Here is a 22,192-nt window from a genome sequence, read left to right on the forward strand (position 1 = left end):
CATTCATCCTTCAGTAAACAATGCTACACAATGTTACTTTGTTTACATGTTTTATATTTCAATATGTATATATGGTTACTTTAACTTCCATAATCACAATGTCATATCACTACTGCACTTTATCTAAATTATGTAATAATGCTCTGCACAATGACAATAAAGTTGAATCTAATCTAAATGTTTTATTAACTTAATTATATTTAAATGTGGTGTATAGATGTAAATAGATATTATTTATAACTGAAAACTGCACTTTCACATATTTTTTTAAAAGTTATTTAGACGTTATGTATTTAATTCTCCCTCGACCCTGAAATGGATTACACAGCAAAGATGACGATGATCCTTTATTCTTTGTTTCAATGTGATTTTGTGGCTACAGACGTGTTCCTGAGAGGAAAGATTAAACACACAGCGCTGTTTGTGACTAAAGTGTGGTTTGAAAGAAAACTTATTAAAATGAAATGCGACGTGAAAATGACTTGAAATGAACTTCTGTAAACAACAAATATGAGGACGTCACACCGACATCAGGAAAAAGACGTCTAAAAAACGTCCGAATTTAACCTTATTTCCAGCGTCACTTCCACTGACCTGTGGCCACTGGGTAAATTCACAGCTGAACTGAGTCTGGATTTAAGACTTGAATTTATATTTTTGAAAATCTGAATATTTCAACCCCTAAGATTTCAGAAAAATATATTTCCAATAATCAATGTATTTAATTAATTTAGTTCCATATTCAACCTTTTATTCACTCATTTACCACCCACTGATTTTTCTGACGTCTCGTTTATGGCACCACTACTTTATTTACCCCCTCACTGTTCAGTTATAATGCAGTCTTCATGTAAAATGTCTCTGTCTCAGGAAAAAATGTCTGAAACAAAGTATTTACTTCTATTTTTGTTTTATTTCAGATCAGTTTCATAAAGTTGCTCAGACAGATCCACTCAGCTGTAATCAATCCTCACTTCTGTATATCTGGAGCATTCTGAATGTCGAGGCCGTACCAGTCCTCACATTTATTCTTCATCCTCACCAGGGCCGTGGTGGGTCCGAAACTGACTCACTTCGGTGGACAGTGTCACAGCCAATCCACCTACAGCATGTGTTTAGATTGTGGGAGGAAACCGGAGCACCCGGAGAAAACCCACGCAGACACGGGGAGAACACAGCAACTCCTCACAGACAGTGACCAGAGGCAGGGACTGAACCCACCATCCACCCACTGGAGCTGTGTGGCAACAACACTACCTGCAGTGCCACCGTGCCGCCCAGTCTTACCACCTTACCACCGTAACAGTCCACCCTCGCGTCCTGCGCCTCCTCGGCCACCGCTAAAGAAATAAAAATCACAACTATCAACCAACTGAGCACTAGAGAGAACAGCACAGTGTAGAAATCAAATGTCGTGAATGTGTGACTCACTCAATGTAGCGCTTTTCCACCAAGAGAACTCCGTTCCTGATTCTTGGAACCTTGGTTCTTTCCAGTGAACCGCTGTGTTTTATTATTATTTACTGTTGTTGTTGTTTTGTCCCTCAGATTATTTTACTCAGTTAAACTTCAATCATCATTAAATTCATCCTTCACTTTTTAGTTTTAATCTAATAGTGACCTGCGCTGTCAGTAAATACAAAGAAATCTCACATACCTTTAGGGTTAGTACTGCATCTGTTTCCCACGGAGTACTCCGTCACATCCTGCACCTCCTCAGCCACCGCTAAAGAAAGAAAAATCACAACTATCAACCAACTGAGCACTAGAGCGAACAGCACAGTGTATAACTGATATCTACGGAGTCACAAAAGGGTCAAAAAGACTGACTTTGTAAAACAATACTCACAAACGTAACAGAATTTGTAACTGAGTAACTACACACACGTAAAATTAGCTAGTGAAGAGCGTCCTCACCCTCTCTCCGCACCACAAACACTGGAAGACACCCTGAGCTGCAGCAGCCCCCCCACACTCTGACCACCACCTCTGCTCTCAGCCTCACCTCCAGGCTCGGTTTAGATCTGATTCTTGAGGTTCGGTGCTCAGTGTTTCCACGAGCACATCGCAAACCTCACTGTCTGCGCCTCCTGAAAAACTGTTAAGGAAAATCACAGCTGTACACCACCTGAGCACTCTGCAGAAAAGTAACAATCATTACCTGTCATCATCCAAATGCCAAATTATCTTCAAATTGTCTAATTATTTTTATCATTTTAAAGGTTGTTTGGCTTTGAAAATCCACCTTAACTGTAATGTTAGTGACTTAATGTCGATAAAAAGTCTCACACACCTGGCTGAATCTGATTCTGGGGAACCTGAATGGCCAGCGGAGCCTTGTTCTCCTAGTGGGCTCATTCTCAGCTTCCACCACTGGCTCACGCTCCCAGGACTCTGGAATCTCTGGGTGTGGCATGGACCCTTCTGGACATCCCCTGATCAGCAGAGCGTTAGGTGGGACATTAAAGGCGCTCCTTATTGTGGCCTCGCTGATTATTTTGTACAGCTCAGGGATTTGTGTCTCTGTAATAGTGCGCAGACGCTCAAGAGAGCCGACCATGCTCATTAGATGATCGTACATCTCGTCAACGTTTGCTCTGCGGCATCTGCAGACAGTGATGTTCAGCAGCTCCTGGAGAAAATCCTTCACAGACTCCTCAGTGAAAGGCTCCATAGCCCTCAGGAACTCGTTGTTGGGAGCTACGCCTTGAAAACTTGGATCTCCACTGGCCCTGTTGTTGATACGGAGGATCCGGGACTGTCTGCAGGCAGGAATAATGTCCATGCTAGGAAAGAACGCAGTAGACAGGCTCTCTGAGGTGTCGCTGGCTCCCTGCTGTGGTAAGTGTGGGGGAGCAAAGGGAGCAGGAGCTGTCCGTCTGTTAAAGAACTGAGCAGCTCTTCTGAACATCCTCCTCATCCTATTTTTGATGGCAGCAGACACTCTACTGAGGCCTGGGCAACAGCTGGAACAGTCCAGCACATTCTGGACTGTTCTCCCCTGCCTGAGTTCTGGGCTCCAGTTCTCCAAAAACTCATACCAAGCGTCCTCTTCCTCCATCTCCTCTGAGGCCTCTGTCTGCATTTCTTCCGCGGCCTCCTCCTCTTTCACAGTGTCCTCGCCCTCACTGACTGGACAGGGACGACCATCACAAAGAGACATTTTGGTGTTCTTAATGACCTGGATGACATCGTTTGTGATGGTCAGGGCGAGTCCTTCATTAAAATCCCTCCTGGAGACATCTGAAGCTGGGGACTCCACCAGTCGACTGTTCAGCAAGAACAGGACTCCTGGCAGAATCCTCTGCTGAAGGAAGTCGTCACGGCCGCCCGCTGTCTCCTCGCCAGCCGCGCTCCTACACATGTAGAAATGCTTATTTAGTTATGAATGGTGGCTATAGTACACTCTCTGGTCTCTGCAATAACACTCTCGTTGCCATTTTGTGTACTACATTTGGATTTTGGTAATGATCAAATGTCCAGTCAAAACAGGACAAATACAGGTCCAGATTTCAGCGCTGTAACCTGGCCATCCTGTCATAATCGCCTAACAGGGCATTTTAAAAACACTCTTAAATTAGTCAAATACCTGGAAACGTTAGCGTTATCATTGAAAACTCACCTTCCTGTCTCCTCACACACAGCAGTGATAGGGTTGATCTTTTGCTCAGGCATTTTGTTTTCTCGTTTACACTGTAAATGGAGAGTTTTAAAAACAATGAACCTCCGTTAAATCTTCAGCTGTAGGAAAATGTGAGGAAAATGTGAGAGAATCAGAGAAAGAGAGAAAAGGAGACTCACCTTCACTCGAAAACGTTCCGCTCTGAAATGACATCACAATGACTCTCCCGCTCTTTTATAGGAGCGAGGGGCGGGGACTGTGACATCATGCTCACTGTTCTTTAATATTCCGGAATATTACTGAAACTCTTGCTATTCTATTCTGTTCTATTCCCGCCTCTTTGCTACACACTAATACTACGCAGAAAATACAGCGCATAGTAAAATAAATAGTGTGAAAAAGTGTTAGAGTCTAGTACAAAAAAATATTAACAAACTACACCAAATCTTACTAACAGCGGTTGATGAACCGTTGCTATGACAACGCGCCTCATACCAAGCTGCGACTCTGAGGTTAAAATGGTAGTTACAAATACCTAATAACTGTAGATTAACCACATTGCTTTGAAACGGCAAAGATTCTCTCACAGAAGAGTGCCACTACATTCATTAAACTTGAATGTAATTAAGTCCTAGTTCTATTTTAAAGCCAACTGGCTAATGTTAGCTATATTATCAAATAATAAATAATGATATGTCACAACGTTTATCAAACATTATTATTATTCAATTTTATTAACAGCTTCTGGGAGTTTTCATGCCACCCTTTATTTACAATTTTTTTTTCAACATTAATTATCATTCAGTCATTGATTCGCAGTTTCATTTTCTGTAACAACTTCATCCTGTTAAAGGATGTGGTGGAACCGGAGCCAAGCTACATTCACTGAGGGCAAGAGAGAGCACCCATCCATCACAGGGCGTCCCGTACTCACCCAGCCACTCACACGTATGCAAACTTCTGGAAAGCCAGTCAACCTACTGTGTGTGTTTGGATTGTGGGAGGAAACCGGAGCACCTGGAGGAAACCCACACAGGCACAGAGAAAACAGGAGTTTGGTGTGTTCTCCCCCTGTCCTTGTGGGTTTCCTCCAGGTAAACAATACAGTGAGGAGAATGTAAATAAAGCAGTAAAGGATATATAAACAACAGTGTTGGAGTAAAGCAGTGCATAATACAGAGAGGGGTAAATAACGACGTAAATAAAGCAGAGAAGAAGGTAACAAAAGCAGTGGGGTACACAGGATGCTCAGGATGTTGTCCAGTGTTTGTGGTTCGGAGAGAGGGTGAGGACGCTCTTCACTAGCTAATTTTACGTGTGTGTAGTTACTCAGTTACAAATTCTGTTACGTTTGTGAGTATTGTTTTACAAAGTCAGTCTTTTTGATCCTTTTGTGACTCCGTAGATATCAGTTCTACACTGTGCTGTTCGCTCTAGTGCTCAGTTGGTTGATAGTTGTGATTTTTATTTCTTTAGCGGTGGCCGAGGAGGCGCAGGACGCGAGGGTGGACTGTTACAGTGGTAAGGTGGTAAGACTGGGCGGCACGGTGGCACTGCAGGTAGTGTTGTTGCCACACAGCTCCAGTGGGTGGATGGTGGGTTCAGTCCCTGCCTCTGGTCACTGTCTGTGAGGAGTTGCTGTGTTCTCCCCGTGTCTGCGTGGGTTTTCTCCAGGTGCTCCGGTTTCCTCCCACAATCTAAACACATGCTGTAGGTGGATTGGCTGTGACACTGTCCACTGAAGTGAGTCAGTTTCGGACCCACCATGGCCCTGGTGATGATAAAGAATAAATGCGAGGACTGGTACGGCCTCGACATTCAGAACGCTCCAGATCTACAGAAGTGAGGATTGATTACAGCTAAGTGGATCTGTCTGAGCAACTTTATGAAACTGATCTGAAATAAAACAAAAATAGAAGTAAATACTTTATTTGAGACATTTTTCCTGAGACAGAGACATTTTACATGAAGACTGCATTATAACTGAACAGTGAGGGGGTAAATAAAGTAGTGGTGCCATAAACGAGACGTCAGAAAAATCAGTGAGGGGTAAATGAGTGAATAAAAGGTTGAATATGGAACTAAATTAATTAAATATATTGTTTATTGGAAATATATTTATCTAAAATCTAAGGGGTTGAAATATTCAGATTTTCATTTAAAACCACATCAGGGCTATACTTTAAAAGATGTAAACATGGTGACATACTGAAGTTCTTGTCCAATATTTCCTTAATGGCTTGATGAACTCATCTCAAAAACAACATTATTCATGACAATAGCCTAGCAATAAGCTAAACTCAAATTTAGAGGTACCGTTATTCTTGTAAATGTGATCGAAGTCGAACTCGAATTCATCCGACACTATAAACCTCCGTAATGCAGCTACGTAGCCGAGTATAATCTGAGCCACCGAGTTTAGCAAGTCAAGCCCACAAAAATGATCACATCGTCTTGTAAAATACACCATAGAACCACGTAGCAGTCTTCCCTCTAACTCCGGCCGCCCCCCTATTTCCGGCCACTGCCGTATACGGTGCGATTCCGCTCTCTCTCTCTTCGCCAGTCGCAGTGAGTAAAACAATAAAACTTAAGTTCGTGCTTTAGTAGGGCATTTACACATCAGTCTAGCAAAAAAAAAATCACATATCTAAATAATATTGAAGTTAGGGGGCGCTAATAATCTTAGCAGTACTGGCACTTACTTAAACTTTTATCAAAAAACATTTTCTTTCAAACAATCTACACACAGATTTTTACTGTGGACATTTTTTGCAATGGCCCTGTGAACATAGAGAACATGGAGAAATTGCACATTTAGCTAAATTTATTGAACATTATCTCAATTTTCAAAGTGTCTCAAAAATCTGAAAGGCTCACTGAAGATAGAATATAACAGACAATTAATATCCTGAAAATTAAGAAATTTTACTGTGGAAGTATAATATATTTAGATTATTATATACAAACCGGATTCCAAAAAGTTGGGACTATAAACAAATATTGAATAAAAACTGAATGCAATGATATGGAGGTGGCAAATGTCAATATTTTATTCAGAATAGAACACAAATCACAGATCAAAAGTTTAAACTGAGAGAATGTATCATTTTAAGGGAAAAATGTTGTTTCAAAATTTCATTGCGTCAACAAATCCTCAAAAAAGTTGGGACAAGGCCAATTTTTACCACTGTTTGGCACCCCCCCTTCTTCTTACAACACTCAACAGACGTCTGGGGACAGAGGAGACCAGTTTCTCAAGTTTAGAAATAGGAATGCTCTCCCATTCATGTCTAATACAGGCCTCTAACTGTTCAATCGTCTTGGGCCTAGATGGGAGGATATGTTGTTCTAGAACCTGAACACAGTTCTCTGCATTAATGGGGCCTTTCCAGACATGCAAGCTGCCCATGCCACAAGCACTCATGCAACCCCATACCATCAGTGATGCAGGCTTCTGAACGGAGCATTGATAACAACTTGGGTTATCCTTGTCCTCTCTGGTCCGGATGACATGGCGTCCCAGTGTTCCATAAAGAACTTCAAATCGTGACTCATCTGACCACAGAACAGTCTTCCATTTTGCCACACTCCATTTTAAAAGACCCCTGGCCCAGTGCAAACGTCTGAGCTTGTGGAGCTTGCTTAGAAATGGCTTCCTCTTTGCACTGTAGGGTTTCAGCTGGCGACGGCGGATGGCACGGTGGATTGTGTTCACTGACAAAGCTTTCTGGAAGTATTCCTGAGCCCATTCTGTTATTTCCTTGACAGTGGCGTTCCTGTTTGAGGTGCAGTGACGTTTAAGGGCCCGGAGATCACGAGCATCCAGTAGAGTTTTACGGCCTTGACCCTTACGCACAGCAATTGTTCCAGATTCTCTGAATCTTTTAATGATGTTATGCACAGTTGATGATGATAACTTAAAAGTCTTTGCTATTTTACGCTGGGTAATACCATTCTGGTATCGCTGCACTATCTTTCTGCTGAACAATGGTGGAATTGGTGATCCTCTTACCATCTTGGCTTCAGAGAGACACTGACACTCTGAGAAGCTCTTTTTATACCCAATCATGTTGTCAATTGACCTAATTAGTGTTAATTGGTCTTCCAACTGTTCGTTATATGCTCAATTTCCTTTTTCCAGCCACTTATTGCTACTTGTCCCAACTTTTTTTGGGATTTGTTGACACTGTAAAATATTGAATCAACATATTTTTCCTTTAAAATGTTACATTTACTCAGATTAAACTTGTGATTTGTGTTCTATTCTGAATAAAATATTAGATGTTGGCACCTGCACATCATTGCATTCAGTTTTTATTCACAATTTATTTAGTGTCCCAACTTTTTTGGAATCCGGTTTGTAGAAATTTAGAATATTACTTAAGACCAGTACAAAAAAGGATTTTTAGAAACGCCTGCCGACTGAAAAGTATGAGCATGTACAGCACTCAATACTTAGTTGGAACTCCTTTTGCCTGAATTACTGCAGCAATGCGGCGCGGCATGGAGTCGATCAGTCTGTGGCACTTCTCAGGTGTTATGAGAGCTCAGGTTGCTCTGATAGTTGCCTTCAGCTCTTCTACATTATTGGGTCTAGCATATTGCATCTTCCTCTTCACAATACCCCATAGATTCTCTATGGAGTTAAGGTCAGGGGAGTTTGCTGGCCAATTAAGAACAAGGAGACCATGGTCCTTAAACCAGGTACTGGTAGCTTTGTCACTGTGTGCAGGTGCCAAGTCCTGTTGGAAAATGAAATCTGCATCTCCATAAAGTTGGTCAGCAGCAGGAAGCATGAAGTGCTCTAAAACTTCCTGGTAGATGGCTGCGTTGATGTCAGGAACGAGGGGCGGATTGAGGGAGGCGGACGCACTCGCTAAAACACAGCTTTTTAATAAAGGAAAACAACAAAACAGAGACCTTAACAAAACGAAAACAAACAGGGAGCTAACCAGGCTAAACTAAACAAGGGGAGCTAAACAGGGCAAACGGGACTGACAGACTAAAGAGTAAACGAAGGAACGAGACAGGAAAAGAAACTACGACACGAAACAACGACTAGGGAAACAAACACGGAGAAACTGTGGAGACAGACGGACAGACTCGAAAACACGACCGACTAGACATGAGAAAAGAGAAATGAGAAATGTACGACAAACGGATGAGAGACAAGAGGGCTTAAATACTCACACAAACGAGACGCACCTGAGACAGATAACGAGAAGGACGGGTTAACAGATGACACGGACGAGGAGGCGGAGACAAGGACATAAACAAAACAGAGCCATGTGCAAATAAAGCACATGGCGGGGACAACAGACTGACAGGACGAAGGCGTGACAGATGCCCCCCCCAAGAACGCGCAACTCCCGGGCGCGTACTCCTAAACCCCCCAGGAGCTGGCACTGGAGAGGGTACGGAAAACAAGACAGGACTCAGGACAGGACGGGAACAGACACAGGAGCTGGGGACACGACAGGACCGAATATACGAGACGGGACATGGGACATGACAGGAGACTGACAAAGGGGGGCAGCAAGAGACGAGAACGGACTGGACAGGACAGGAGTGGACACATGGGACTTGACAGGGTTTTTGACATTGGACATGACACTGGATGGAAACAGGGACTGGACAGAAGACGGGACAGGTGACATGACTTGGTGCTGGGACTGGACGGGAGCAGAGACTGGTGACAAGACACTGGACAGGATAGGAACGTTAGACTGGACAGGGGTACGTGACTGGACAGAAGACAGGACAGGTGACATGACACTAGACTGGAACGGAGACGGGACTGGAGACTGGACAGGGGATTGGAAGGGAAACTGGACCTGAGACAAGACAGGTGACTGGACATTGGACGGATACGGGAACTGGACGTGAGACAAGACAGAGGGTTGAAACAGGGACTGGACAGGACTGACAGGGGACTGGACAGGAGACAAGACAGAGGGTTGAAACAGAGACAAGACCGGAGACGGGAGTTGAGACTGGACAGGGATTTGAAACAGAGACTGGACCGGAGACAAGACGGGTGACTGGACATTGGACGGATACGAAGACTGGACATGACTAACAGGGGACTGAACCGGGGGTTGAAACAGGGACTGGACAGGGCTGACAGGGGACTGGACATGAGACAAGACAGAGGGTTGAAACGGGGACTGGACAGGACTAACAGGGGACTGGACATGAGACAAGACAGAGGGTTGAAACGGAGACGGGGCTTGAGACTGGACAGGGATTTGAAACAGAGACTGGACAGGGCTGACAGGGGACTGGACATGAGGCAGGACAGGTGACTGGACTGGACTTGGTAGGGGAACAGGGACCAAGACGTTTACGGGGACAGACATGAATACAGTAACAGGTACAGGGACAGAGACAAAGGCTGACACGGGTACTGGGACAAGGACAGAGACGGGAACCATGACAGGGACAGACAAGGGAACCAAAATAACAGGGCGGTGCCCAGGACTGGCTAATGTCTGTGTGGCAGTCTGAGGAACCAGCCTGGGCACAGTTCTGGGGATCGGCCCTGAAGTCCTTCGGGCCGACCTACGGACATGGACAGGAGAGGCCGTAGCCACAGTCACGGGGACAGGAGAGGCCGTAGCCACAGTCACGGGGACAGAAGAGGCCGTAGCCACAGTCACGGGGACAGGAGCGGCGGGCGCCGCCACAGTCACGGGGACAGGAGCGGCGGGCGCCGCCGCCATCACGGACACAGGAGCGGCGGGCACCGCCGCCGTCACGGACACTGGAGCGGCGGGTGCCGCCATCACGGACACTGGAGCGGCGGGTGCCGCCATCACGGACACTGGAGCGGCGGGTGCCGCCATCACGGACACTGGAGCGGCGGGTGCCGCCATCACGGACACTGGAGCGGCGGGTGCCGCCATCACGGACACTGGAGCGGCGGGTGCCGCCATCACGGACACTGGAGACCCTGCGACGACGTCCACGGAGGCAGGGGAACCTGCAGCGACGTCGTCCACGGAGGCAGGGGAACCTGCAGCGACGTCGTCCCTGAAGACAGGAGAGGCGCGCGCCGCGCTCTCGAGGACAGGGGTTTGTGCTGCTCGCCGGGCTCGCGCTGGAGCTGTAAAGGGTTTAGGGGGTTTCACAGGCGCACCCATTAGATCACCTCGAGGTGCGCCCCTGTTAGCCTCAGACCTCAGAGGTACGGAGGTGAGGCTAACAGCCCCTACCCTTAACGCCCCCCCAAAAATTTCCCCGGACCTGAGGGGGTAATCCTCCAGCGAGGGGGGAACTCCAGCACGCTTCTTCCGCCGACTCTTTCGACTCCCGCTGGCGCAACTACTCGATTCCCGAGTCGACTCCTCCGCTATAGGATCCGGAGCAGCGCCAGGCAGGAGCTGGAGCCGGCGACTCCATTCCGAGGCCGCTTTCAAAGCCTCCCCCACAGGATCTTTGGGGCCTGTGCGGAATGGAGTCCGGCGAACGGCACATCCCTTGAGATAATAGTCTGTGCTAGCTGCGTCCTGGGGGTCGTACATTCTGTCAGGAACGAGGGGCGGATTGAGGGAGGCGGACGCACTCGCTAAAACACAGCTTTTTAATAAAGGAAAACAACAAAACAGAGACCTTAACAAAACGAAAACAAACAGGGAGCTAACCAGGCTAAACTAAACAAGGGGAGCTAAACAGGGCAAACGGGACTGACAGACTAAAGAGTAAACGAAGGAACGAGAGAGGAAAAGAAACTACGACACGAAACAACGACTAGGGAAACAAACACGGAGAAACTGTGGAGACAGACGGACAGACTCGAAAACACGACCGACTAGACATGAGAAAAGAGAAATGAGAAATGTACGACAAACGGATGAGAGACAAGAGGGCTTAAATACTCACACAAACGAGACGCACCTGAGACAGATAACGAGAAGGACGGGTTAACAGATGACACGGACGAGGAGGCGGAGACAAGGACATAAACAAAACAGAGCCATGTGCAAATAAAGCACATGGCGGGGACAACAGACTGACAGGACGAAGGCGTGACAGTTGACCTTGGACCTCAGAAAACACGTGGATTCTGTACTTCTCCTCTCTTCCTCCAGACTCTGGGACCTTGATTTCTGAAGGAAATGCAAAATTTACTTTCATCAGAGACATAACTGTGGACCACTCTGCAGCAGTCCAGTCCTTTTTGTCTTCAGCCCAGGGGCAAGACGCTTCAGACACTGTGTCTTGTTCAAGAGTGGCTTCACACAAGGAATGCGACTCTGTCTCTTGTTCAAGAGTGGCTTCACACAAGGAATGCGACGCTGAAACCCATGTCTTACATACGTCTGTGTGGTGGTGGTTCTTGAAGCACTGACTCCAGCTGCAGTCCAGTCTTTGTGAATCTCCCCCACATTTTTGAATGGGTTTTGTTTGACAGTCCTCTCCAGGGTGCGGTTATCACTTGTACACTGTTTTCTACCACATCTTTTCCTTCCCTTCGCCTCTCTATTAATGAGCTTGGACACAGCTCTGTGAACGCCCCATCTCTTTACAATGACCTGTTGTGCCTTGCTCTGCTTGTGTAAGGTGTCAGTGGTCATCTTTTGGACAACTGTCACGTCAGCAGTCTTCCCCATGATTGTGGAGCCTACAGAACTAGACTGAGAGACCATTTAAAGGCCTTCGCAGGTGTTTTGAGTTAATTCACTCATTAAAGTGGCACCAGGTGTCTTCAATATTGAACCTTTTCATAATATTCAAATTTTCTGAGAAATTTAATTAGGGGTTTTCATTAGTTATAATCATCAGATTAAAAGAAATAAACACCTGAAATATATCAGTCTGTGTGTAATGAATGAGTGTAATATACAAGTTTCACTTTTTGAATGGAATTACTGAAATAAATCAACTTTTTCATGATATTCTAATTTTATGACCAGCTCCTGTGGATAAAATTGTAAACCCTCTAAGGTAAGCCTTTGCAGATTCCCAAAGAAACTCTGGATTTGTTTCACCGTTATCGATTATTAAAAAAAAATGTCTATCTCTGCCTCCATCTTTCTTTTAAAGTCCTTATCTTTAATTAGGCATGGTGGAAATCTCCATTTCTGTGTCCTGTTTGTAGTTTCACTTATAATCAGTTCCAAATAAACTGGAGCATGGCCGCTGATATGGACAGATCCTATACTACTTTTGGTCACCCGCCCTATGTTCTGTTTTGGTATCGGAAAAGAGTCTATTCAGGAATAGGTATTGTGTGGGTGAGAACAGAATGTGAAGTCTGATGTCAGTGGGTTCAGAGTTCTCCAGACAACGATAAAATGAATGTCTTTAAGCATTTCAGCAAGATAAGGACCTTCTCTTTTTTTCTGTGTGCGCGCCTACTGGAAGTCTGTCTAATTTGTGAGTTAAAGTCACCCTCCAGCACTGTACAAGGGCAGTTATATTCCTCCAAAACTGCAGCTACTGTAGACCAAAACAAAGGGGATGGTGAATTGGGGGCATATATGTTCATCATTGTGATACATGCACCATTAATTAACACCATTAACAAGGAGGTATCTACCTTCAGGGTCCCTAGTACACACACGTAGTACAAATGGGATATTCCTGCAAATGAATATGGCCACCCCTCGGTAGGTCGACCGGATATGCGATGGTGAAAAAGAGGACATGAGAGGAGATGAGCTCTCGCCTTTTATTTGCACCTTTACTAAAGTAAACAAGGACTACTGACGTGCAGACTGACCAATTAAATGTTTACAGAGAAGGTTATCGACCAATAACGGTAGCTCTACAGTCAGACTGTCCAATCAGAAGATTTTAGGCTACTTCACCATGCCCCCTTCTCACTCAAGCGAACCAATCGGAGTAGGGTAGGGCGGGACTAGTTTGTGAACGAAACTTCTCGACGTTCTATGTAAGCTCTAGAAAAACAATATCCCGGACGTTTGTGAAATTCTGCCCGGACATTTTTTTAAGTCTAAAACAGAGGATGTCTGGTCACCATATATCTGTGCCTTTTCTTTTTTATTTTCTTCCGTTTTATTGAGTGGTGAATCCCTTTCACGTTAAATGTACAAAATTTAACCTTGTTTGTATCTGACATCTAATAATTGCTTACGTCTATTTATTACCCCCTTTTCTGGGGTCCTTCTGGTTAAGCTCTGGATATCTATAAAGACTGTGTAACAAAACACATTTAGATACAGATTTAAACAATAAAAACCAAAAACAACAAACCTGCTGTGGCTTTAACTTATCTGAAGGGGACATGAGAAACCTCTTAGCTTCTAACATCTTTACACAACTAAACAATCATTAGTCGGATGGAACAGAGCTCCCTAGGCCTGGCGTTATATAAGAATATTCTTCAGAGATTGTATATGTACAATGTATCTCTCTCTAGTCGTTACACTACAGCATATAATAAGGAATGCAATAGTAGTTACCTGTGATCTCTTCACCAATGTTAATTGTTTGTTGAGGCATACTGGATGTATGATAAACTCAATCGTAAGACCGCTTGACATTAATTAATGTAATTACCAAATGTAGCAGCCAACAGATGATAGTGAGACTATGTACTACATTTGACCTTCATGTTTTGTTTTTCTGTATTTCCTCGGCAAACCTCTGTGCTTTTGCTATGGTTTTGAATAATTGGACCTTGTCATCGTGCGTGATGTGCAACACCGCTGGGACGAGCATCTTATCAGGAATCTCCAGTGCCCGGAACGTAAGGAGAGATTAGTCTCAAAGTAATTTACAACTGTGTAAATGTTAATCCACAAATGAACACATCCCACTCTGTGTCTCACAGTCTGCAGTTTGTACAAATACAGTCACATTCATAAACACGTTTTTGGTTTCTCATAGATATCTCATAATTTTATGTGAAAATAACTCCTCACAGATAGTCACCCTGGAGCTCTGTGACTGCAACACCTACCTGCTGCACCACGATGCCGCCCAACAAAGTAATAAATAGTTTAAAATACATTTTCAATCTCAGTGCTGGTTTTTGGTGTAACGTTTTAAATATAATTCCACAAACATATGACTCCTTTGTTAGTTAGGGGGTTCACCAAATTCTTTGACCCCAGAGGGTGCTAATTCATGTCCAGCGTAGGGGACACAGTTTCTGACAGCTGCAATCAGAATTTGTGACTCCACTGAATATTAATTACATAAATGTACTGAAACCTGAATGTTTATAAGGTTTATATGGAGATTCAGTGGCTAAAGCTATGAAGTAGTGTCCTCTGGAGTCACAGAATTCGGTGCAACACCGGCATGCGGGAATCGGCCCGAGTGTGGGTCGATACAAAGTTTCTGTACTTTTACTCAAACACAGGGTTTGTGTACTCTGTCCTCCACTGTATAAAATAAACAAACAATATTATACACCTGGTGATTAAAAATGAAGTTATGATTTCAAATAAAGTCATTTAGTACGTTATAAAACGATCAACCATAACATTAAAACCACTCAGAGATGGTTACCAAACCTGACTGAGTTAATGTGCGCTTCAGTACGGCCATCCAGGACTGTTCTTCTCCACTGTGTATTTACAAACTGGTTTTAATGTTATGGGGATTGATCTTATAAATTGATTGAAATATAAATGATCTTCAACACAGTGATTCCGTCTGTGCTGATATCCAAACTCAACCAACTGGGTATCAGCACATAACTCTGCCACTGGATTTTAGACTTCCTGTCTACCAGACCCCAATCTGTTAGATTAGGCAACCTTCACTCATCAACCATCACTTTGAGCACTGGCGTTCCACAAGGTTGTGTTCTGAGCCCGATTCTGTACTCTCTCTTCACCCATGACTGTGTACCTGCCTATGGTTCAAACACCATAGTCAAATTCGCAGATGACACCACGGTGATAGGCTTGATTACAGCCAATAATGAAACGGCCTACCGGGATGAAGTACAGCATCTGTCCTTGTGGTGCCACAACAATAACCTGGTACTAAACACGCTCAAGACAAAGGAGATCATCATGGACTTCAGACGGACTAGGAACCAAGCTCACGCCCCCATTTACATCAATGGAACCGCAGTGGATCAGGTGCCCAGTTTCAAGTTCCTTGGTCTCCACATTTCCAATGATCTCACCTGGTCCTTGAACTCCTCCGTCCTCATCAAAAAGACACAGCGCCTCTATTTTCTTTGGAGTCTGAAGAAAGCTCAGTTGTCTCCCAGGATACTGGTGAACTTTTACTGCTGTACCATCGAGAGCATACTTACCAACTGCATCTCTGTATGGTACGGCAGTTGCTGTGCTGCAGACCGCAAAGCTCTCCAGCGGGTGGTAAAAACAGCACAGCGCATCATAGGCACCGAATTACCTACCATCGAGGACATCTACCACAAACGCTGCCTGGGCAGGGCAAGAAACATCGTCAAGGACGTCACCCACCCAAATCATGGACTTTTCAGCCTTTTACCATCTGGCAGACGTTACAGGAGCCTCCGTTCCCGCACTAACAGAGTTCGTAACAGTTTTTTTTCCTGAGGTTGTTATCCTGATGAACACCATTCAGGCACTTTAAACAAACATTGCACAATCATCTCACTGCACCTTCTGTAAAGCTGTATTTCATTCATCCTTCAGTAAACAATGCTACACAATGTTACTTTGTTTACATGTTATATATTTCAATATGTATATATGGTTACTTTAACTTCCATAATCACAATGTCATATCACTACTGCACTTTATCTAAATTATGTAATAATGCTCTGCACAATGACAATAAAGTTGAATCTAATCTAAATGTTTTATTAACTTAATTATATTTAAATGTGGTGTATAGATGTAAATAGATATTATTTATAACTGAAAACTGCACTTTCACATATTTTTTTAAAAGTTATTTAGACGTTATGTATTTAATTCTCCCTCGACCCTGAAATGGATTACGCAGCAAAGATGACGATGATCCTTTATTCTTTGTTTCAATGTGATTTTGTGGCTACAGACGTGTTCCTGAGAGGAAAGATTAAACACACAGCGCTGTTTGTGACTAAAGTGTGGTTTGAAAGAAAACTTATTAAAATGAAATGCGACGTGAAAATGACTTGAAATGAACTTCTGTAAACAACAAATATGAGGACGTCACACCGACATCAGGAAAAAGACGTCTAAAAATCGTCCGAATTTAACCTTATTTCCAGCGTCACTTCCACTGACCTGTGGCCACTGGGTAAATTCACAGCTGAACTGAGTCTGGATTTAAGACTTGAATTTATATTTTTGAAAATCTGAATATTTCAACCCCTAAGATTTCAGAAAAATATATTTCCAATAATCAATGTATTTAATTAATTTAGTTCCATATTCAACCTTTTATTCACTCATTTACCACTCACTGATTTTTCTGACGTCTCGTTTATGGCACCACTACTTTATTTACCCCCTCACTGTTCAGTTATAATGCAGTCTTCATGTAAAATGTCTCTGTCTCAGGAAAAAATATCTGAAACAAAGTATTTACTTCTATTTTTGTTTTATTTCAGATCAGTTTCATAAAGTTGCTCAGACAGATCCACTCAGCTGTAATCAATCCTCACTTCTGTAGATCTGGAGCGTTCTGAATGTCGAGGACATACCAGTCCTCGCATTTATTCTTCATCCTCACCAGGGCCGTGGTGGGTCCGAAACTGACTCACTTCGGTGGACAGTGTCACAGCCAATCCACCTACAGCATGTGTTTAGATTGTGGGAGGAAACCGGAGCACCCGGAGAAAACCCACGCAGACACGGGGAGAACACAGCAACTCCTCACAGACAGTGACCAGAGGCAGGGACTGAACCCACCATCCACCCACTGGAGCTGTGTGGCAACAACACTACCTGCAGTGCCACCGTGCCGCCCAGTCTTACCACCTTACCACCGTAACAGTCCTCCCTCGCGTCCTGCGCCTCCTCGGCCACCGCTAAAGAAATAAAAATCACAACTATCAACCAACTGACCACTAGAGAGAACAGCACAGTGTAGAAATCAAATGTCGTGAATGTGTGACTCACTCAATGTAACGCTTTTCCACCAAGAGAACTCCGTTCCTGATTCTTGGAACCTTGGTTCTTTCCAGTGAACCGCTGTGTTTTATTATTATTTACTGTTGTTGTTGTTTTGTCCCTCAGATTATTTTACTCAGTTAAACTTCAATCATCATTAAATTCATCCTTCGCTATCTAGTTTTAATCTAATAGTGACCTGCGCTGTCAGTAAATACAAAGAAATCTCACATACCTTTAGGGTTAGTACTGCATCTGTTTCCCACGGAGTACTCCGTCACATCCTGCACCTCCTCAGCCACCGCTAAAGAAAGAAAAATCACAACTATCAACCAACTGAGCACTAGAGCGAACAGCACAGTGTATAACTGATATCTACGGAGTCACAAAAGGGTCAAAAAGACTGACTTTGTAAAACAATACTCACAAACGTAACAGAATTTGTAACTGAGTAACTACACACACGTAAAATTAGCTAGTGAAGAGCGTCCTCACCCTCTCTCCGCACCACAAACACTGGAAGACATCCTGAGCTGCAGCAGCCCCCCCACACTCTGACCACCACCTCTGCTCTCAGCCTCACCTCCAGGCTCGGTTTAGATCTGATTCTTGAGGTTCGGTGCTCAGTGTTTCCACGAGCACATCGCAAACCTCACTGTCTGCGCCTCCTGAAAAACTGTTAAAGAAAATCACAGCTGTACACCACCTGAGCACTCTGCAGAAAAGTAACAATCATTACCTGTCATCATCCAAATGCCAAATTATCTTCAAATTGTCTAATTATTTTTATCATTTTAAAGGTTGTTTAGCTTTGAAAATCCACCTTAACTGTAATGTTAGTGACTTAGTGTCGATAAAAAGTCTCACACACCTGGCTGAATCTGATTCTGGGGAACCTGAATGGCCAGCGGAGCCTTGTTCTCCTAGTGGGCTCATTCTCAGCTTCCACCACTGGCTCACGCTCCCAGGACTCTGGAATCTCTGGGTATGGCAAGGGCCCTTCCGGACATCCCCAGATCACCAGAGCATTAGGTGGGACGTTAAAGGTGGTCCTTATTGTGGCCTCGGTGATGATGTCGTGCAGCTCCATGCTTGGTCTCTCCGCCATCTCCCGCAGACGCTCTAGAGAGCCGACCATGCTCATTAGATGATCGTACATCTCATCAACACTTGCTCTGCGGCCTCTGCTGGCCATAAAGTCCAACACCTCCTGAAGGAAGCGCTTCACTGACTCCTCAGTGAAAGGCTCCATAGCCCTCAGGAGGGAGTTGTTGGGAGCTTCCCCTTCAACACTGGGATCTCCACCGGCCATGTTGTTGATACGGAGGATCCGGGACTGTCTGAAGGCAGGAATAATGTCCATGCTAGGAAAGGACGCAGTAGACAGGCTCTCTGAGGTGTCGCTGGCTCCCTGCTGTGGTAAGTGTGGGGGAGCAAAGGGAGCAGGAGCTGTCCGTCTGTTGAAGAACTGAGCAGCTCTTCTGAACATCCTCCTCATCCTATTTTTGATGGCAGCAGACACTCTACTGAGGCCTGGGCAACAGCTGGAACAGTCCAGCACATTCTGGACTGTTCTCCCCTGCCTGAGTTCTGGGCTCCAGTTCTCCAAAAACTCATACCAAGCGTCCTCTTCCTCCATCTCCTCTGAGGCCTCTCTCTGCATTTCTTCCGCGGCCTCCTCCTCTTTCACAGTGTCCTCGCCCTCACTGACTGGACAGGGACGACCATCACAAAGAGACATTTTGGTGTTCTTAATGACCTGGATTACCTCGTTTGTGATGGTCAGGGCGAGTCCTTCATTAAAATCCCTCCTGGAGACATCTGAAGTTGGGGACTCCACCAGTCGACTGTTCAGCAAGAACAGGACTCCTGGCAGAATCCTCTGCTGAAGAAAGTCGTCACGGCCGCCCGGTGTCTCCCCGCCAGCCGCGCTCCTACACATGTAGAAATGCTTATTTAGTTATGAATGGTGGCTATAGTACACTCTCTGGTCTCTGCAATAACACTCTCGCTGCCATTTTGTGTACTACATTTGGATTTTGGTAATGATCAAATGTCCGGTCAAAACAGGACAAATACGGGTCCAGATTTCAGCGCTGTAACCTGGCCATCCTGTCATAATCGCCTAACAGGGCATTTTAAAAACACTCTTAAATTAGTCAAATACCTGGAAACGTTAGCGTTATCATTGAAAACTCACCTTCCTGTCTCCTCACACACAGCAGTGATAGGGTTGATCGTTTGCTCAGGCATTTTGTTTTCTCGTTTACACTGTAAATGGAGAGTTTTAAAAACAATGAACCTCCGTTAAATCTTCAGCTGTAGGAAAATGTGAGAGAATCAGAGAAAGAGAGAAAAGGAGACTCACCTTCACTCGAAAACGTTCCGCTCTGAAATGACATCACAATGACTCTCCCGCTCTTTTATAGGAGCGAGGGGCGGGGACTGTGACATCATGCTCACTGTTCTTTAATATTCCGGAATATTACTGAAACTCTTGCTATTCTATTCTGTTCTATTCCCGCCTCTTTGCTACACACTAATACTACGCAGAAAATACAGCGCATAGTAAAATAAATAGTGTGAAAAAGTGTTAGAGTCTAGTACAAAAAAATATTAACAAACTACACCAAATCTTACTAACAGCGGTTGATGAACCGTTGCTATGACAACGCGCCTCATACCAAGCTGCGACTCTGAGGTTAAAATGGTAGTTACAAATACCTAATAACTGTAGATTAACCACATTGCTTTGAAACGGCAAAGATTCTCTCACAGAAGAGTGCCACTACATTCATTAAACTTGAATGTAATTAAGTCCTAGTTCTATTTTAAAGCCAACTGGCTAATGTTAGCTATATTATCAAATAATAAATAATGATATGTCACAACGTTTATCAAACATTATTATTATTCAATTTTATTAACAGCTTCTGGGAGTTTTCATGCCACCCTTTATTTACAATTTTTTTTTCAACATTAATTATCATTCAGTCATTGATTCGCAGTTTCATTTTCTGTAACAACTTCATCCTGTTAAAGGATGTGGTGGAACCAGAGCCAAGCTACATTCACTGAGGGCAAGAGAGAGCACCCATCCATCACAGGGCGTCCCGTACTCACCCAGCCACTCACACGTATGCAAACTTCTGGAAAGCCAGTCAACCTACTGTGTGTGTTTGGATTGTGGGAGGAAACCGGAGCACCTGGAGGAAACCCACACAGGCACAGAGAAAACAGGAGTTTGGTGTGTTCTCCCCCTGTCCTTGTGGGTTTCCTCCAGGTAAACAATACAGTGAGGAGAATGTAAATAAAGCAGTAAAGGATATATAAACAACAGTGTTGGAGTAAAGCAGTGCATAATACATAGAGGGGTAAATAACGACGTAAATAAAGCAGAGAAGAAGGTAACAAAAGCAGTGGGGTACACAGGATGCTCAGAATGTTGTCCAGTGTTTGTGGTTCGGAGAGAGGGTGAGGACGCTCTTCACTAGCTAATTTTACGTGTGTGTAGTTACTCAGTTACAAATTCTGTTACATTTGTGAGTATTGTTTTACAAAGTCAGTCTTTTTGATCCTTTTGTGACTCCGTAGATATCAGTTCTACACTGTGCTGTTCGCTCTAGTGCTCAGTTGGTTGATAGTTGTGATTTTTATTTCTTTAGCGGTGGCTGAGGAGGCGCAGGACGCGAGGGTGGACTGTTACAGTGGTAAGGTGGTAAGACTGGGCTGCACGGTGGCACTGCAGGTAGTGTTGTTGCCACACAGCTCCAGTGGGTGGGTGGTGGGTTCAGTCCCTGCCTCTGGTCACTGTCTGTGAAGAGTTGCTGTGTTCTCCCCGTGTCTGTGTGGGTTTTCTCCGGGTGCTCCGGTTTCCTCCCACAATCTAAACACATGCTGTAGGTGGATTGGCTGTGACACTGTCCACCGAAGTGAGTCAGTTTCGGACCCACCATGGCCCTGGTGATGATAAAGAATAAATGCGAGGACTGGTACGGCCTCGACATTCAGAATGCTCCAGATCTACAGAAGTGAGGATTGATTACAGCTAAGTGGATCTGTCTGAGCAACTTTATGAAACTGATCTCAAATAAAACAAAAATAGAAGTAAATACTTTATTTGAGACATTTTTCCTGAGACAGAGACATTTTACATGAAGACTGCATTATAACTGAACAGTGAGGGGGTAAATAAAGTAGTGGTGCCATAAATGAGACGTCATAAAAATCAGTGAGGGGTAAATGAGTGAATAAAAGGTTGAATATGGAACTAAATTAATTAAATATATTGTTTATTGGAAATATATTTATCTAAAATCTAAGGGGTTGAAATATTCAGATTTTCATTTAAAACCACATCAGGGCTATACTTTAAAAGATGTAAACATGGTGACATACTGAAGTTCTTGTCCAATATTTCCTTAATGGCTTGATGAACTTATCTCAAAAACAACATTATTCATGACAATAGCCTAGCAATAAGCTATACTCAAATTTAGAGGTACCGTTATTCTTGTAAATGTGATCGAAGTCGAACTCGAATTCATCCGA

At 44.1% G+C, this 22,192-nt stretch overlaps 2 protein-coding genes across 2 annotated transcripts; both read right to left on the bottom strand.

Moving 5' to 3' along the window:
* Positions 1 to 921: 921 nt before the first annotated feature.
* On the bottom strand, positions 922 to 3,814 carry LOC136679660 (uncharacterized). The gene is made up of 6 exons (XM_066658307.1): positions 3,802 to 3,814; positions 3,623 to 3,693; positions 2,294 to 3,356; positions 1,918 to 2,098; positions 1,658 to 1,726; positions 922 to 1,340 (listed from the first exon to the last, which is right to left on the bottom strand). Exons 2-4 carry the CDS (start codon positions 3,673 to 3,675, stop codon positions 2,075 to 2,077), a joined length of 1,140 nt encoding a protein of 379 aa, XP_066514404.1. The 5' UTR covers positions 3,676 to 3,693; positions 3,802 to 3,814; the 3' UTR covers positions 922 to 1,340; positions 1,658 to 1,726; positions 1,918 to 2,074.
* A 13,308-nt stretch (positions 3,815 to 17,122) lies between these two features.
* On the bottom strand, positions 17,123 to 20,022 carry LOC136679565 (uncharacterized). Its single transcript, XM_066658173.1, has 6 exons — positions 20,010 to 20,022; positions 19,842 to 19,912; positions 18,513 to 19,575; positions 18,137 to 18,317; positions 17,877 to 17,945; positions 17,123 to 17,559 (listed from the first exon to the last, which is right to left on the bottom strand). Exons 2-4 carry the CDS (start codon positions 19,892 to 19,894, stop codon positions 18,294 to 18,296), a joined length of 1,140 nt encoding a protein of 379 aa, XP_066514270.1. The 5' UTR covers positions 19,895 to 19,912; positions 20,010 to 20,022; the 3' UTR covers positions 17,123 to 17,559; positions 17,877 to 17,945; positions 18,137 to 18,293.
* Between the last annotated feature and the right edge of the window lie 2,170 nt (positions 20,023 to 22,192).

Source organism: Hoplias malabaricus, chromosome Y, assembly GCF_029633855.1.
Source record: "Hoplias malabaricus isolate fHopMal1 chromosome Y, fHopMal1.hap1, whole genome shotgun sequence".
Classification (NCBI taxonomy): domain Eukaryota; kingdom Metazoa; phylum Chordata; class Actinopteri; order Characiformes; family Erythrinidae; genus Hoplias; species Hoplias malabaricus.

Coding starts and splice junctions, on each gene's coding strand:
- LOC136679565 (XM_066658173.1), bottom strand. CDS start 19,894: ATGCCTGAGCAAACGATCAACCCTATCACTGCTGTGTGTGAGGAGACA. Junction 19,576..19,841: donor GTGTGTGAGGAGACAGGAAG/GTGAGTTTTCAA, acceptor CTACATGTGTAG/GAGCGCGGCTGGCGGGGAGA. Junction 18,318..18,512: donor CCAGAATCAGATTCAGCCAG/GTGTGTGAGACT, acceptor TTTCTTTAACAG/TTTTTCAGGAGGCGCAGACA.
- LOC136679660 (XM_066658307.1), bottom strand. CDS start 3,675: ATGCCTGAGCAAAAGATCAACCCTATCACTGCTGTGTGTGAGGAGACA. Junction 3,357..3,622: donor GTGTGTGAGGAGACAGGAAG/GTGAGTTTTCAA, acceptor CTACATGTGTAG/GAGCGCGGCTGGCGAGGAGA. Junction 2,099..2,293: donor CCAGAATCAGATTCAGCCAG/GTGTGTGAGACT, acceptor TTTCCTTAACAG/TTTTTCAGGAGGCGCAGACA.